At 44.6% G+C, this 18,003-nt stretch overlaps 1 protein-coding gene across 3 annotated transcripts; it reads right to left on the bottom strand.

The window, feature by feature from the left end:
- Positions 1-220: 220 nt before the first annotated feature.
- cabp1b (calcium binding protein 1b) lies at positions 221-13,460 on the bottom strand. 3 transcript variants are annotated; one of them, XM_061077733.1, is made up of 7 exons: positions 12,798-13,460; positions 1,615-1,645; positions 1,383-1,526; positions 1,145-1,254; positions 925-999; positions 760-832; positions 221-246 (listed from the first exon to the last, which is right to left on the bottom strand). In XM_061077733.1, the coding sequence occupies exons 1-7, from the start codon at positions 13,458-13,460 to the stop codon at positions 221-223; spliced, it is 1,122 nt and encodes a 373-aa protein (XP_060933716.1). The 3 variants fall into 3 exon arrangements, with proteins under 3 accessions (XP_060933716.1, XP_060933724.1, XP_060933733.1); XM_061077741.1 differs by lacking the exon at positions 12,798-13,460 and adding an exon at positions 6,111-6,152; XM_061077750.1 differs by lacking the exon at positions 12,798-13,460 and adding an exon at positions 3,957-4,076.
- Between the last annotated feature and the right edge of the window lie 4,543 nt (positions 13,461-18,003).

Here is an 18,003-nt window from a genome sequence, read left to right as displayed (position 1 = left end):
TGTTGATGCTTAATAAGAAACAGCAGCAGCATATCATCATCAACAGTGTGGCTCCTGGCAACAGTGGTCAGCCTCTGTGCTCCAGCGTGGCAGTTTCAGGCCGGGGGGGTTGATATGTATTTGATCTCGTGTTCATCGTCAGTTTCAGAAGTTTAAGACTCGTCAGTGTCTCCTTCACTTTCTGGTTTCTGAACGTCTCAGCTCTCGATCTGCGGCAAACTCACCGAGACATCATCCGCACGAACTCTGTCGATTAAAGAGAAGGACAGTTTTAAAAGGGACTGTCAATCACCTGTAAAATACGTAATAGTTAATTAATACTGAATATGTTTCGTTCTCATCAATCAATGCAAGTGGTTTCAATTCAGCTTTCTCTGTGGGTTTGAACTATTTGAAAATATGAATCATGGTTTGCACCTAACTGTCACAGACAGCGTTTTATGTTTTTTTTTTCTCGAAATCTACCCTCTAAGCAGTTTGCAGTTTTCTGAGCAGCAGCATCCCCTGATATTTTTATCCCTGGCAGCCGGCATGCATCTGTTTCTCTGTGTGTAATCTACGAGGTGGCATAATCCCTTGGTATGGAGATAATCTGACAGACCTACTGCCTTCATCCCCACACCTCACCATCAGCGGGGTGTTGGGATTTCAGCTCGACACACATGCTGGGATTTGAAACGTGTGTGCATGTTTAGATCTACTACAGGAAGGAGGAGTAACATGTGTGGTTTGCAAACGATGGTGGCTGTTTTCCTTCACCTTCAAAGTCCACGTGTCCATCTCCGTTCAGATCTATGTCTCGTAGGATGTCCTCCAGATCTCTGTGTCCGACCTGGAGAAGGCAGATTGTGAGGTGATCCACTTAATATGGTGCAAGCTTTAAATATTGAATTCAAAAATAAGACTCTCCCAGTATGTCTGTACCTGTTGTCCAAGAAGTTTCTTCATTGCCTCTCTAAGTTCTGACGTGCTGATCTGGCCATCGCCATTTGTGTCAAACTGAAATGAAGAAAAAGACAAATAAGAGAAGCAATTATCAAAATTCTCTTAAATATGACTGAACCTCCTAAAGATTTAAACCCATTGGGAAATTCTATGGGTTATATATAGCTTCTGTGACCTTTTTCCTCCTGACTTTCCTCACCTCCTTAAATGCATCCCTCAGCTCTTTCACCCCGATCATGTCCGCGGTTTCAGCCAGAAGTTTGGGCCCCATGAGTTCAACGAAGTCCTCAAAGTCAACATGTCCTCCCACTGGGAGACAGAGAGAGAGGAGGAAGTCGAGAGGGACAAAGGGACAAAGCGTGTTTTATTCACGCTCCGGCTGAAGCTTTGTGTTTGAATTGGCTGCAAGAGTGGAAATAAGTCACGGTTTCACTCACGGTTCATGTTGATCTGCTGACTCAGCTCGATCAGCTCCATCTCTGTGGGCATGTAGCCCATAGTCCTCATGCAGTTCCCCAGGTCTTTGCAGCCGATGAAGCCATCTTTGTCTTTGTCGAATTCCCTGAAAGCCTCGCGCAACTCTGGGAGAGAAAATAGATGTGAGTGTGAAATAAGAGTTAAAATTAGATTATTAATTTGCATTCTTTATGGCCCGGAAATGTAACGTACCATCCATTTCTTCTGGCCTCAGCTCTCGGTCCTGTGAAGGATCACAGCGCAGAGTCAGGAAACAAAAACTGCTGATATTTTTGAAAATCATGCCAATGTGCATCATTCCTCACACAACATGACACAGTACAAATACAAATAAATAAATAAATAGGCAACTACAAGTTTGTGCCACGGTGCCAAGAGTCTGCAGGTCTCCCTCCAGCCAGAGAGGAAGAGCTCTGACACCTCCTGCTGAAGTGTTCGGATGCTATGAAACATGTAGATTCTTAGAACTCTGAGTACTTAATAAAGCAAATAATAAAACATAGTTACGTTTTGGGATAAAAGTAAAAAATAGCAGAAAGAAAATTACATATCTAATAATATACGATTTTTAAGAGAAGAAAGGGATCTGACACATTTGCTGTATCCGTTGTGAAGTTGTGTTTTTTCAAGTTTGCCGCTTGCGTGGATTTGCAGAAACGACGGAAAAACCCAACAAATGCACTAGTTCTTTCATTTCTTCTTTATCTGCTACTCCGTTCCACTAAAATGATTCAATCCCAACATCAACAACCATCTGAGGACTGGTCTTTAGAAGAGTCAGTAAACACGCAGCTCAGAACACTGAAAGGTTCAACATCCCTGTTTTCTTTAATAACAAGACATGTGTCATCACAGCAGGAAATAATCTCCAGGTAAATATCATTTTTGCCACCGCTGTTATCATGATTTAATAATCCTCTGACAAACAGCCATGTGTTTATGGGCAGTGTTGGGGAGTAACGGAATACATGTAACGGCGTTACGTATTTAGAATACAAATTATGAGTAACTGTATTCCGTTACAGTTACAAATTAAATAGATGGTATTCAGAATACAGTTACATTGTTGAAATCAGTGGATTACATGACGGTACTTCTCTGTTTCACGAGTTTAATCACTGTCTCGTAAATCCACCGGAGGCAAAGCCCCCAGGAAGCAGCTGGAGACCAGGGCTGCAGTAAGAGCGCCCCGGACCCCGGCGGCGTGAAGAAGCCTCACCGCTACCGGCTCGGGACCGTTACAGGCCCGGTACCGTGGCTCTGAGAGAGTTCCGTCGTTACCAGAAATCTACGGAGCTGCTGATCCGCAAGCTGCCCTTCCAGCACCTGGTGAGAGAAGACCGACCTGCGCTTCCAGAGCTCCGCTGTCATGGCTCTGCAGGAGACCAGCGAGGCACGCCGGGTTCACACCGGACGCTGAAGCGCCGCTAAAATAATATCACCCGTTGACCCAGTAGTATAAAAGCATATGGTCACTTGTTGCTCCAACATTAACTGCAACAGCGTCCCAATTTAATGTCATCCATCTTCAAGAACTTCTCCGCTGTTTGCTCCGTTCAATGTCGGGTGTCGAGGGTAAACTACGTATTCTCCGCCCCCCCCCCCCCCCCCCCCCTCTCTTTTTATCTTTATGACCGCTTGTGTGTCTGTATGGAGGGGGGCATTTAATAATGTGATCGGTCAAATTGGTAAATTTAAAACTCCAGGACAACAGAAGGGGAATACAAACTATGGGATGCATGCTTTATCATTTATATCATATAAAATATGTCATCAATATCGTTTAAAATCATTTTTCAGTGTGTTTCCTGGAGCGATACGCTCGCGTCAAGCGCAAAAAATAGACCCGACGCCGAAACGATCGCTGCACGGCGCGAGGCAGCCTTGGCGCAGGGGGGGGTTCAGCCTCCGGTGGGACCGGCACAGAGGTGGGAGTGGATGGGAGCCGGACATCCAGCTGGCCCGCCGCATCTTGCGGAGAGAGAGTTTAAACTGCTGCTGCTCCACTGACTATAACGACGCCGCAATCATACACTTAAAAAATGCAATACAAACCGGAAGTATTCCAAGTATTCAGAATACGTTACTCAGATTAGTTAATGTAATGGAATACGTTACAGATTACATTTTTGTGCATGTATTCTGTATTCTGTAACGGAATACGTTTTGAAAGTATCCTTCCCAACACTGTTTATGGGTAATGCAGCCTCAGGCACAAACTCACACACACACACACACACACACACACACGCACACGCACACGCACACACACACACACACACACACACACACACACACACACACACACACACACACACTCACACACGCACACACACACTTTAAGTGTCACGTTGTCACAATACCATCTTCTCAGTTGCACCCCGCTGACTTACATGCTCTTAGTGTTGACATTACAGTGAGAGATGATGACCACGCACATTCACGGTGAGTTCCAGTGACTGTGTGTGTACTGCAGTGTGTGCTAATCTCTCCTGGCATGCATGCACATGATATTTTCTGGACTTACGTACAGCCTGCCGGTTCTCAGCGAAGCCCTTGCGTAGAAAGATGCACGCGGGCCCCAGCACGTTGTGCATGTTGGCTCCGTTCTGGGCCAGGGCAATTAGCGGCTCAAGATATGCCCCCCCGGAGCCCCCCTCCTCACAGGACTGCACTGCTTTGTAGTTCTTCTTCTGGTCCTGGAGCAGCATCCAGGGGAAGGGGGGCCAGACATGGGAGCAGGGGCAAAGACAAGGGGTAGAGACCGTGACTCAGCTTGTGGTAGCATGGAGCGAACATGGAGTGGGGATGGAGGGGGGGGGGTACTAAAGCACGAGGTCTGTCAGTCATGCAGAGGTGTTGTCAGGTCTGTCATGATGGAGGAAAACACCTCAGTTAGCATCTCAGCTGGAGGGAAGAGGACTCGGAATCAGAACAGAAAAGCACCAAGCCTCTATAGACACAATCCGCCGCCTGTTTTCATTTAACTGCTCTCGAATCAGCTTGTTTTTTCACCTGCACATTTTCTAGTGTCAAATATAATTCCAATTAATATCTGATTGTATTTTTCCATCTTCTGCTCTAAATCCTACAATAATATTCTCTCACCACAGAAGCTCCAGTGACAAACTGTGAGAAACCCTGTGGTCAAAAAGGCTTATTTGGAGGAGACTTTATGCATAATATCATCATGTGGTCTGGAAGATTACGTTGAGGTTTAGTCAGCTGTTTAAATATAATCACCAATTAGGCCGTCAACTTGGGGGCAGAAGTTGTTCTCACGGAAATCCACCCAATTATAGAAAATAAAAAAACATGCGTCCACTGCCGGATGAAGTCCAAGCATCCAACCCGACTGATATCTGAATAAGAGATGCAGTTTCAACTCAGGCTAAATGCAGAATGCTTAACTAGACACTATAAGAAAATGTTCTCTGCAATTACTTCCACAATATTTCTCTTCTCGCTTTATAAAACACTAAAATGCGTGTCAGGTCTTCAATTACCGACGTCCAACTCAGTTGCTAAAAATCCAGTGACAAGCACGTGAAGTCGACTCGTGTCACAGTGAATTACCCAGAGGCCATTTCTGCTCCCCGTCTTCAGATGGATGTCACAGCAAAGTCAATGAGACATTTGCATGCGTACAGAATAAAATATAATTATTATGCATATTTGTACTTCGCACAGTCGCACGTGGTACTGGCATGCTCTACAAATTACCTTCACTCTCCATCTGTTGCCATGCCACCTCTTCATGCATTCCTAAAGTCCCCCCACCAGAGGAGCGGATGCCCACCGGGTAATCTGACTAAGTGAGGCATGGAGCAGGGATGTCTTCGGGTGTATCTGCGCCAGGAAAAGTGCTACGAAGCAACGCGCTTGCATTTATATAACAACCCACCCCCCACCCCCCCAAAAAGGGCTGTAGTCAAGCAAGAACTTCTCCAGCGAACCATCCATGTTATGCACAGATGGCGTCAACAGTTGCGTGTGCTTCCTCAAGGACGTGCAGCTGCTGATATGAAGAGAAGTCTTTTTCTTGGGATTGTCTGAGCGTCTTTGCAGGAATACAATGAGGACAGTGAATGTGAGACACGCATTGTACGAGCGAAGGTTACAGGGCCTTGAGTTTTAAAAAAAAAAATCATTCAGAATCACTAACTCACAGACCAGTGCGATCGGGTCAACTCTTAAGTTTGTCGACAGGATCTAAATTCCCCTTATTTTCAACTCAGACGACAGGTCAAGATCAAGCAGCCACTTCTCTGACCCATCCGAGATCCGTTTTCCAGGGAGCGATACGACGCAGCGATTAGAACAGCGATGACGTTTATCCAAAAAGACTCATAATAGGATGCAAATGTCGGATTAACGAAGCAGTGTGATCCAAGCCGAATGAGTTTTAAACGGGGTCAACAAGGTCCCGCGACAACAATCAAGACTAAGACACTCTATTGCAAATAAGGACTAAAATAAAAGCATGAGACGTAAGATTTGTCTTGAAATATACTTAATTTGTCCTCCTTTGCATTACAAGACACAGGGCAACAGTCCAGTCAGAACACAAGCAGTCAACCAGTACAGGTCCAGTCAAAAAGCCTTGGGTCAGGTTGGGGGACACACCATGAGACAAACATGCAGGGGATTCAAGGAGACCACAGCTAGATGAAAAACCTCGACCTTACCTTCTTGGTGAAAATTTTGAGCGACTTTACAGAGTTGCCCATTGCAAAAAAAAAGCAAGATCCTTCCTGTTTTATGTTTTCTCTCTAACTGTGTCTGTGTTGGGGTGCCTGTGTGATGCGAGTGCACGTGTATGCATGTGTGTTTGCATATGTGTCCGGGCATGCATGGGAATAGGAGTGACTCGAGAGGGGGAGAGGGTTCAGTGGGTCACTGACTAATACAAGAGGACGTTTGGGAAAAAGCAGGGAGCGGAGCGGAGGTATCATAGGAGGTGGAGAGAGGTGAGGAGGGAGATGACGGGGGGACGTGTGCAGGGAGGACCCACAGGCAAGGGCACTGGGAGGTACGACAGGGGGGGGGGGGGGGACACTGAGACAAAGGAGGAAACGTGTAAACAAGAACGGAGGACGGATCGGAAACACAGAAAGATACGCGAGGGAGAGGGAGCATGCAATGTGACCAGAGCGAGATGCAAGCGCCAGGAGTAGAAAAAGCAAGATTGCTTATTCATTCCATCCTCTCCCCTACAGTGTATTTCCTCCCTCCCTCCCCTCTACCCTCTCTCTCTCTCTCTTTCTCTCTCTCTCACCCTCGCTCTTTCTCTCTCTCGTTCTGTCCGTCCGTCTGTCCCTTGCTCTTTTTCCCTCTCCCCTACGCATATAAACCATCTATGCGAATGTGACAGAAGAGGCTCGTTCGGACAACATTACCTTCCCCTGAGCAAGATGCTGGAGACACTAATCCAAACACACACACACTCCCACACACACACACACGCACACACACACACACACACACACTCACTCACACACACACATACACATACACACTCGATTAAACACACATGAGGGGCTGTGAAGCTAAAAATATAACAAGCTTTCTCTTCCCCCTTCTCTCCCCACTCTCTCCCTCTCTCTTGCTCTATCTCTCTCTCTCTCCCACACAAACACACACACACACACAGAGACACACACACACAGACACACAGACACACGCACACCCTGACATAAAAGCATCACAAAGTCATGGTAAGCTGAAGGGCTTGAATACAGATGAAAGCCAAAATGTGCAAGAAATGACAAAGGATTCTGAACCACCAAGGATGTGCAAATGCAGTAAAGGCTCTCTTTCAGCCTTTCACACTCACACACATACACACACACACACACACACACACACACACACACACACACACACACACACACACACACACAAACACACACAAACACACACACACCAATGTATCGTCAGCCTTGAAGACATAAAGTAGCATCTCTACAAACCAGTGGCAAACAGTGAAAGTGCTTATGTATTGTACTTAAAATAAAAATTGTTTATTTATATATAATGTTATCTGACATTGGAAGAGATGCGGGGGTGCACCCTGGACATGTTGCCAGTCTCCAATGAACCAAACACAGTAAATTCAATTATACTATAAATAAAATAACTGAATTAGTTGAGTAAATTAACCTAGTTCTTAATACCTAATCGCTAACCAGAGACATTGATCTATTTCTTTATTTATTAGATTCAGAGGTCAATATAAAACGTTATGGAATATAAACCTCTTAAATAAGCCAGTCTCCATAATATGTTTTTAAGGACTCACAGTGGAGTATTTGTATTGTGTCATGCCTCCATCTGGTTGAAGACGTATAAATATTCTCTGCTTCCAATAATAATTAGTTTAGGTTCAATTACATCTCCTTAAGATAATGCTCATAGATCTACATAGATCTTTGAAAACAGGGTTCCTGCACGTGCATCATTGTGCACAGTGAAGCTTGAACATCATCACAATAACCGCAACCAAACTTTGAATGCATTCAATCACTTCTTCCAGCATTTACCCACGCTTTGGTTTTGTTTTTTTCAATCCGGAACCCTTCACTCCCGAGGTGACCGTGGCACAAACGCACTTCCGAGTTTCCCTCTCCGTGTTCGACCTTGTCTATTCTCTTCTATTTTTAATGAACACATTCACGCCGGAGCCGTTTCAGACCTCGCTCCCATTCAGCATCTCCGCGGCTCCTCTGTGCTCCTCTTTGGATGATTCATCCATCCTCTCACCGGAGGCTCATTGTGAACTTCAGAACACATCAGACGACAGACACAGGAGCCGTCAGTTCTCATAATGTCAGACCACAGTGTGCACAGGCATGAGATCCATCTCTCCTCTCACTATCTCTCCATTCTTCTCTTACTGCCACACCATCTCTCCCACTTAGACTTCACACATTTACATAACTGCTTTCATGCTGACATGTCAGGAGAAAAGCATTATCTGGTTATTAAAGGATTTTTGGGGCGAAGACCCATTACACTTAATCCCTTCTCTGATTTGTAACAGCAGCAATATTCTTGCAGCAAATTCCCTGTGCAAACCATGCAACAAAATTGCTAGAGAATATTAATAACTGCTTTTGCTTTTAAATGAAGATCTTCAGGTCAAATCTACTGCCATCAAGTGTGTCCAATGAGCTGGGAGATGGAGAAGAGATGTAGAAGAAGAGACCTTCATGGGTTCATCATCATCCTTTTTCTTCCTGTTCTTTTGTAAGATAAGGAAATAATCATTGCAAATCTTTTCTTTAGATATATGAAAAGAAATATAATCATTTTTGTTCAAGTAGTCATTTAAGCCACTCAGTGTCTGGATGACAAGACGACGCATTGAATGTGATAAAAGAAATGTGACCATGAGAGTTTTTGTGCGTATGTTTCTGTCGTCATGGGAGGACATAAAAAAGAAGAAAACATAAAAATTGCACACTTGCGTCATCCTCTTGTGCTCGGGCTGAGACGTCACAGTTTAATCCTTCGTTCGATTAATTCATTCACATCAGAGGAGCTGAAATCTGTAACTTTCATAATGATTATTCTGGCGCGGCACCATTTTTCCAGCTGTTAGTCTAATTAATGGGCTAGTGCGTCACAAGGGGGGGTTGCAAAAAAATATAGATAAGTCTCATTCCAGTCAATTAAACCTCTGTTGTTGTTTTTCCCTCTGACTCATTTATCCCTTGTCCTCCGTCTCGCACTGTCTCTCACTGATTTCCCTCCATAAATATTCAGCATCATCAAGCAGACGCACACACTTCACATTGCTCTGTCATCTCACCGCCTAATCCCCATCTAAAAAAAGGGGATTTAACCAAAGAGTGCATTTTTCTACCTCCTCCTTTGCAGGCAGAGCTATAAAAATACCCATGTGTGTCTAAAAATAGCCTGCCATACTCTCCACATACTGGAGGCATATGCCTGTGGTGAATACGATGATGCTACGCTCTCTTTTTCCTCTCCCTTATATCTCCTTATTTCCAGAATCATGTACTTCCTCTCCAGGTCACCTCGTCTGTCTTGTCATTTCCTCTGAGATGTCATGAAGGTCAGCCTGACCCCGGCTGGAGAGTGAGGGATAAGAGGAAGTGAAAAAAAAAACGGGAAAAGGGACAGAGGGACAGGAAACGTCAGCAGCTGATGGTGTAAGGGATGAGTTGCAGGAGGAAGTGAAGGGCTAATCTGTGTGTGAGGACCTTTCCTCACATTGTCCTCGGACCTGTCAGGTGGGAGCAGGCAAGTGAGAGCTGAGAAGTGTCTGAATTATATAACCACCAAAAAAGTAACTCTCCTCTCTTTCCTCCCTTTCCTGTTTTGTCCTTCATCCTTGCCTCCTTCACTTTCTTCCCCCTGCGCTGTCACTTTTCCCTGATGTGACACACAGAAAATCTCTCTCTCCCTCTCCCCCCCTCTCTGTGTCACACACACACACACACAAACACACACACACACACACACACACACACACACACACACACACACACACACACACACACACACACACACACACACACACACACACACACACACACAAACACACACACAAACACACACAGTCTGAGTTCAACCCTATTAGTACAAACAGTACTTGCTCCCTCTGCTGGTTAATACACATATCTTTTATCTATATTTAATAGGAAATTAAAAAAAACATGTCTCGAAATAGTAATTCCCAACAGCAGAGAACAGAAGTCTGATAATAACCCGTCTCTGCTGCGCACTCCAGCTTCCCTGCGAGGATTTGTACAACAAGGTCAGTGAAGGTCGCCAAATCTGAGAATGGAGAATCTCTAAAAATAGAAACCCCATTTCTGCCGGGGACAAAGAACGCATATTCTGTCCTTCAACAAGGTTTCTGGTGTAACCTTAAACACTCCAATGTGCAGAGTATAACACAAAATGTAATGAATCGCAACACAAGCCTTTTGGTAATCATGATTCATCTAATGAATATGAAAATTGGGATTATAAACCGGTAGCTGGGAGACACACGTCTCCTCCTGCTGCAGACCTGCTCTTTTACTTCTCAGATTGGCTGTGGCAGGTTGCACATTTGCCAAAAGATGTGAATGTTTCCACCTAGGCAAAAATAGAAAAATGGAATAATTAAATAAATAGAATCGAAAACATTTCCAGCCCTCCTCCAGTTTCTCATAATCAGGTCCTGATGTGCTATTTTTAGCTTGGTGCACTGAATGAGTTCTGTTGGGATAGTATGCAGATCTTGATGTTACATAAGAAAAAATTGGAAACCAGTGAGTTATCGGGAGTGTGGAGTATCTCACCCTGCGTTCTGCCTCGCACTGTCACATCTATTCAAAGAGCATTAAGGACGTGTGTGTGTGTGTGTGTGTGTGTGTGTGTGTGTGTGTGTGTGTGTGTGTGTGTGTGTGTGGTCACTATAATGAAACAGCTTGAGTTAGATGCTGAGCAGGTGCAGTAACATGGACAATCGAGCTGTCTTTGAATTTTCTTTCTTTTCATTCTCACACATGCATCATTCACCCACTCACTCTTTCTCACTCTCTCTCTCTCTCTCTCTCTCTCTCCTCTCTCTCTCTTTCTCTCTGGCTTCCTGTCACACAAACACTGATGCACATAACTAACTTTTGTCCACTCACAAAGTCATTGGCCGCTGGGCATGACTGAGCTTCACGCTGACGACGCCACAGAAAAAACACAAACGAGCCTGCACTTCGATAACTAGATGATTCAGTCCCAAAATATAGTCACAGTCACTTTTCATATAAACGTCTATCATGAATAATCAGTTTTTTTTTACACGTCAACACATCCAGAGCTGCAGCAGCATCCCAACCCTCCAAATGCACAACAACACAATGCCGTGCTCACTGCTCCATCACAAATCTTCACCTGATCAATCACAGATTTGATGGAAACGACAAAACTACAGACTTGCACACATGTCAGCAGCTGTGGAGACTTTATATAGTAACACAGCGCCGCACCGATTTTTGCCCTCGCCCGGAACCGTAAGACTGATTGAAGCTCTGGCCTGGATTGAGAGGAGTTATTTCTGGAACACATTAGAGCACAGGGAGGTAATTGTCTCCTCTTGAGCTTTTTATCATCGACGCAGAAAGAAGGATTTCAGCGACACAAGAAAGAGAAAATGAGAGACGGGAAGGATGTTCTGCAGCTGTAAGAGATCTGTGTGGACAGGGGTCGGGGGGGTAGGGGGGGGGTATGGTGTCTCGTGGAAAAGTGATGTGTTAGTGGTGAACAGGTGATGCAGGGAAGAGGAGGTGCAACCCTTTTATCTGTATGCTGTCAGTCAAAGAATAAATTATCTGATTATATATTATCAGAACTCGTCACCTGAATGTTGTGTGAGGGTGAGGATGAACTTACCTGTGTGGCCGTGTGTGTGTGTGTGCCTGTGTGTGTGTGTGTGTGTGTGCGCGTGTGCGTGTGTGTTGACAACCTCTCATCACTGAAAGAGAGTTTTCCAAAGAAAGTTGATCCCTCAGCCACAATGAAAGTGACTGCGTTCCCATTGGGATACATGAACCCCCCCGCACCCCCCAGAATCAACCACCCCCATCCGACCCCGGCTTCCAGATTCGTACTGAAAGCACACATCAATTTTTAATCAGCTGCACTGAGGCGAAGCGACCGCAGGTTCAGTCACACTGTGTCTCAATGTGTCATCTCACCTGTGAAGCTGCTTCGACACTTTTAATAAAGGAGTTGATTAAAACATTTTCTTATTTACTGTGTTAAAAGATAATCTGTGCATATAGTTGACAGGGAATAACCCTGGTCCCTCTTATACTGGAATTATAATGATCAATTTAACTTGATAATTAATTAATTTAAACTGAATATTTACTTTCAGTGATGGACTTTATAAATTAGCTGGATATGAGGATGCCTCCTCTCTTTGAGATCTATTGGAGCTTTTCCTTCCTCACAGAGATGATGGGTTGTGGATCATTGTGCATGAGGCTGTTACGCATTGAGATATGTATTTTAGATGAATTTGACTGGAGTGAATGCATTGGTTGCCCATCTTCTCCCTCTAAAACGTGACTGAAAGTTTGTGCCAGTTCCAAGTACAAACTCTGACTGGTTTCTTGATTCATTCTGCTGCTGATGGTGATTTATTTAATTTACAGCTTGAAATCTCGCCCTGTTCATGTTTTTACACGATAATAAACCCACACACTAAACAGTGATATGAAGATTAGACATAATTTTTGTCGCATTTTATACAAATGATCAAATATTTTAAATGATAATGTTGTTTTCTCTGCAGCTTTGAGTCTCTATACTTCCACCACGTTTTCAAAGGGTGTCGTCTCCTCTGCATGGCGTCTTACCTGGCCGAACACCGACTTCACGATGGGATGGAGACTGGAGTCGTACTCAGAAGCGGTCCCGCTGAGTCTCTTGGCCGTGCGGCGTCCCGCGGGCCGGACAGGTGCACCGGAGGCAGGTGTGCCCGAGCTGAGGCTGGAGGACGAGCCGGTGACCTGCAGCCTCTCCCGGGGCTCGAAGAAGAAATCCGCATCGTCCGTGTGCTTCGGGTAGGACGGAGTCGGAGAGGTCCTCCTGCCCGGGTGCTGCGCTGCAGGAGGCGGCTCACCTCTCGGGGACTCTGGCTGCGGATGGGGGTGTTTGGACCTGGTGGAGTTGCTCCGCTCCTTCTGATGGCGGCTCGTCCTGTGCCTCGCATCCTCCTGAGGGGATCCGTCCTCCAGGAGGCTGACCTGCCGGTGCGAGTGGCTCTTCTGCACCCGCTGGTGGTCGCCTCCCCGGGAGTCGGAGTGTCTCGGCCGGCAGAGAGGTCTGCGGGCACTGGGCTCGCAGTCCTCGGTCCAGCCCGCCTCCTGCCCGCCTCCAGCTCCGGTGGGATGGGGATGCTGAGGCCGGTGACCCCGGTGCCCGTGGGGACCGTGATCCGAGTGCGTGGACCTGCGGCTCAGCCCCGACGACCTGAGCAGAGAAGTAGCGGACTCGCTTTTCGGGAGAGAGGAGCTCATCGTTCTCTCTCACTCGCTCGACAGGCAGAAGTGAGTGTGCTGGAGGCTGAGGGGGGGGGGGGGGGGTCGCATGAAGGGAAAAGAAGGCAGGTGCATGCAGCATCAGCATCAGAAGAGGAGCCCCCCCACTCACTCTGCCCCTCCCTCTCCACTCCACATCCTCACACTCCACTCGATTTTGGATGACAGAGCTGCGATATTGAGCTGCAAGTTCATTAAGACGCACGTCACTGCACCGGGAGCCACGGTGCATCATTCAATCTTTATGTGACTGAACCGGTGCTTGAGTGTAAGTGTTCAACCAAACACCCAACAAGTGCCTGCTGGGATTTTAATACCAGTGGACAGTGGTCTTTCTCAGGGACACATATAGCTCCCACTAAGTGTCCTGCAGATCTGAAGTGATTGTTTTCTCAAATCAATGCTGCAAAATAAATTCAAAACAAAACCAAGTCTCATGGATCTCACACAGATTAGCCCTTCACTTCCTCCTGCAACTCATCCCTTACACTCCCAACTGCTGACGTTACCTGTCCCTCTGTCCATTTTCCCGTTTTTTTTTTTACTTCCTCTTATCCCTCCCTCTGCTGGGTCACGCTGACCTTCTCAGAGGAAATGACAAGACAGACGAGGTGACCTGGAGAGGAAGTACATGATTCTGGAAATAAGGAGATATAAGGGAGAGGAAAAAGAAAAGATAACAAAATAGTAAATCATTTAAAAGTACATGACACAATCACTTTACACACTTCAGTGGTTTGGTCTCTCCAGCTATGAATAGCAAGAGGCAGCATTTATTAATGAGTCAGCATCTGGGTCAACACACTAGTGAAAGAGAGACAGGAAACAGAAGAATGTGAGAATGGAAAATGATGTCAGATAAACCTTTTGAAAGATGTGTACATTTTACTAGTACTTAATATCAATTTTTATTTAATAATCCATATGTTTAAGAAACATTGCGTCCTTGGGTGTCTAGAGAGGCACCGCCAAATACTGTGTGTATTAATATTGTGTCTCTTCAATCAACAAAAAATCATTCTCATGTTCAAGATGATTCCTTATTTTGAACCAGACTCATCTAATATTCATGTTCCCAAACATCGCCCTACTTATGGAAGTTTAGAGATGTCATGAAAAGTTTCCTTTCACTAATTTAAAATGAGTTTTATACCATTTATTTGATTTTAGCTTGTGCAAATAAATAAAATTCACACTCGTTCAAAGCGCTACAACTTTTGCCTTTTAAAAGACATGTTGCTAAAGAGGCCTGCGCTATTTGGGTTTAACCTTTAACCAAGGCAGGAACATAATGGGAGTATTTGACTGTGGTCAAAGCAATAATAGCAAAGTTCAAAAGGAGCAACGCTGGAAACAGAAGCGTGATAACCCCTCGGTCTCATCCCATCTGCACACCCAGGGTCATTACTCTCACAGCAGATGTTCAGGGACGCAGGGCAAAACAACGAATGCAGTGATGTTAATGTACAAAAGCCAATTAGACACTCTCACGAGCTGTGTTGCACAAAGCTGAGAAATGAGGAGCAGATTTTTATTCTTTTTTTTTGCCCTAGTTTCTCTGGGGAATTTTTGTTCTCTGACATCTGGGTCTCTGTCTCCTATCTGCTCCAGGGAGGGAGAGGGAAAGTATCTTCCCTTCATCGCTCTCCCCCTCCCTGCAACATCAGTCTGCTTTAACTCCTCTGCTACTTTCTTATCCTCTGTGTGCCACAGCAAGTGTCACCTGCACGTGTGCTGAGCCCCAGTTACACAACCAGCTCCATCTCGACAGCTCTGCAGAATCTGTGATGGGTTTAACAGAACCTTTTTTGGGAAGAGGTGTGAGTCCTTTGTGAGTCCTGTTCATTCCGAACAAATTCCTACGTCACTCTCTTCATATGTGCATGTACCCGTCCCTCTGTTTCTCTCTCTCTTCTCCTTCTGTAGACATTTGGGCTGCAGCAGGGGACACACAAGCCTCAGGGTGCAATATGGCCCATTTAATGTCCACAGAGACATAACAGGAGTCCAAAAAAACAACAGGAGAATGTGATGTGCAGCGATAAACAAACTAATGCATAAAAAAAAAATCCAAACAAGAAAAGCATCAGGGAGAAAAAACTGTAGAAAGGATTCTGGAAAAGTACATGTTGTTTACTCCTTTTGAGGCCAAGTCACTTCTATTTTTGCATTTATTCTGCAGCTCTCCACTGTATCACATGTGGGGCAAGAATGAATTATTAAGGACAATAAACATCTGATTGCCTTTAACATTGTTTTTATTAGTAGATTAAATCCCATCGTGAGGATCAGGGTCAATAGAAACTGTGACACCATAGTTGTCACAATCTGGGGCTGAGCTTAGGTTGGAAAGCCTGAAACTGAATATGAACACATAAGAGATATGGCAAATGGTAAAAAATTAAAATTAACTATCTTTGAATTTTGGGAATGACAGACTGAGGCATCTTTTGGCTGAAAGCTTGTTTGATCCAATCCCCACCAAAAAGTAAGAGGTTCTTCCTTGGGTCATGTCCCACCCCTGTACAAAATTTCATTTAACAGTTTTTGTGTATCCAGCAAACAAACAAACAAACACATAAGCTCCTTGGCAAACGTATTAAATGATCCAGTTCAATCATGTGTTATTAAACGTGACCTATGTGCTGACCTTCTCTCGGTGACATGTTAAACCATCCCTGACTCTTATCTCTGAACTCATCTTGTTTACCTGTGCATCTCGTTCCGCTGCATCGTTTGTTACGTCTGACAGATTCATCAGCGGCTTGAATAATTAACAACGCAGCAGCTGGGGGCTCTGAGGTGAAGAAAGAGCTCCCTCATCTGAATCATCAAAACATTTTAACCACTCAGGCTAATGAGCCTCGACTGCAGGATGTAATATCAATATGGAAAAAAAATACCATAGGGACTGAATGGATCCCAGAAGATGATACTCTGGCAAAACGTATGGTTTCAAGTTCACATGAAGGACAGTAGTTTGATATGATCATTACTGAGCCACAACACATCTATAGTACTTTTGTATGATGTATGATGAAGATATTTATTAATATGCAGAACGATGATGGTTTGGCTGCTGATGTTTGTCAGGAAACCAGCGTATTAAAGTCCAAAGGATGTTGCCAAGTCCTGGAGACGCCAGTTTACAGCTTTATAAACAGGAGTCTGAAAGCAGTCGTGCGTTGGACCTCACACCTTGAAGTTTCCTATGTTTGTGTAACTCATCTCTGTGGTTTCCTGTTCTCCTTTGTGGCCCTTTTCCTCCCTTTGTAATGCTCCTGCAAAGAGGTGATTTATTATCTGGTCACTGGATCTTTTCAAAGAAGTAGCAACGTAATTCATCAGCTTTAGTATCTAAAGCGGTGGCATTTGGAAAAAGATTATTTGAATCAGCTCAGGACAAGGCCAGTTGCAAACATTTATACTCATTGGACTTTTCCACAGCAGACAAATTTGACATGTCCTCACTGGTAAAATACACTTTGTGCATTTGTGCAAAGAAAACAAAAACTGTTCAGCCGTGGGTAGACCTTTTAAATAGCTCAGGAAGATATGCACTGTCAAACATAGTATATATAAAAAACGAAACAAATGCGCCAACAATAGGAACAAAACCAAGAAATTGAGAGATCATTAAAAGTTGGTGGATTTAACCATATATTAATTTATCGGAGATTTAAATATATACGCCTGGTTTAGGTAGAACTGACGCCATGAATTCCAGCTGCAGCTTCACAGAGCAGGGAAGAGAGGTAGAAGTGGAACAAGATCAAGATGTGACAAGCTGCAAAACAGAAACTCAACCTATTCATTCATTTTCAGGGTTTGATCAACCTGAACAGGAATCTTTAAACATTCACGTGCTGTTAGAAGTCATTAAGTGGTATTGTGCATATTCTGGGAATCATATCAGGACTCTGGAATCTTTGGGTAGGGAGTGAGCTCCTCATCACTAACCATTCTAAGCTGCGTCTGTGTCTGGTCTTGTTTGTGTTAAACCTCATCAGTCTTCAACCGAGTTCTGGCCGAGTACAAAGCAAGTGCTCCAGTTCTTCATGTTTTTATCCAGGATGCTTTGGGACCTGACTGGGCAAGTATCCCAGCATACATCTCATATCAACTGTAAATAAAGATAAAGCTCATGTTTCTCGTGGCTCTTTATAAACAGATTTTTAAACAGGACATTCTGTTGAGCTGGTGATGTCGGAGAAGAACACCGGCGTCTCAGTTGCAAATCCTCCTCTTCTGGAGCAAGTCTGGAGCAAATTAAAATTTCAAATACTGTGAACTGAGAAAGAACTCAAGTCGTTACTCCCACTCATAGTCCCGAGGAGAGATCTACACGAGTATTTAAGTCCAAGCAGCACCGTGGGTGTGCTGCAGCTCAAACAATACAAATAAACTGACGCTTTATCTGTCTACAATCTGCAAAACAAACACTGATTGTAACCCAGGTGGAGAAAAGCTAAATACATGTTCCAGTCTTGTTTTTGGCGCTTGTCACTTGGCAAACCTTCAC

Source organism: Limanda limanda, chromosome 1, assembly GCF_963576545.1.
Source record: "Limanda limanda chromosome 1, fLimLim1.1, whole genome shotgun sequence".
Taxonomy (NCBI): domain Eukaryota; kingdom Metazoa; phylum Chordata; class Actinopteri; order Pleuronectiformes; family Pleuronectidae; genus Limanda; species Limanda limanda.
Note: the sequence above shows the minus strand (reverse complement) of the source record. Positions and strands in the feature narration are given on the sequence as shown.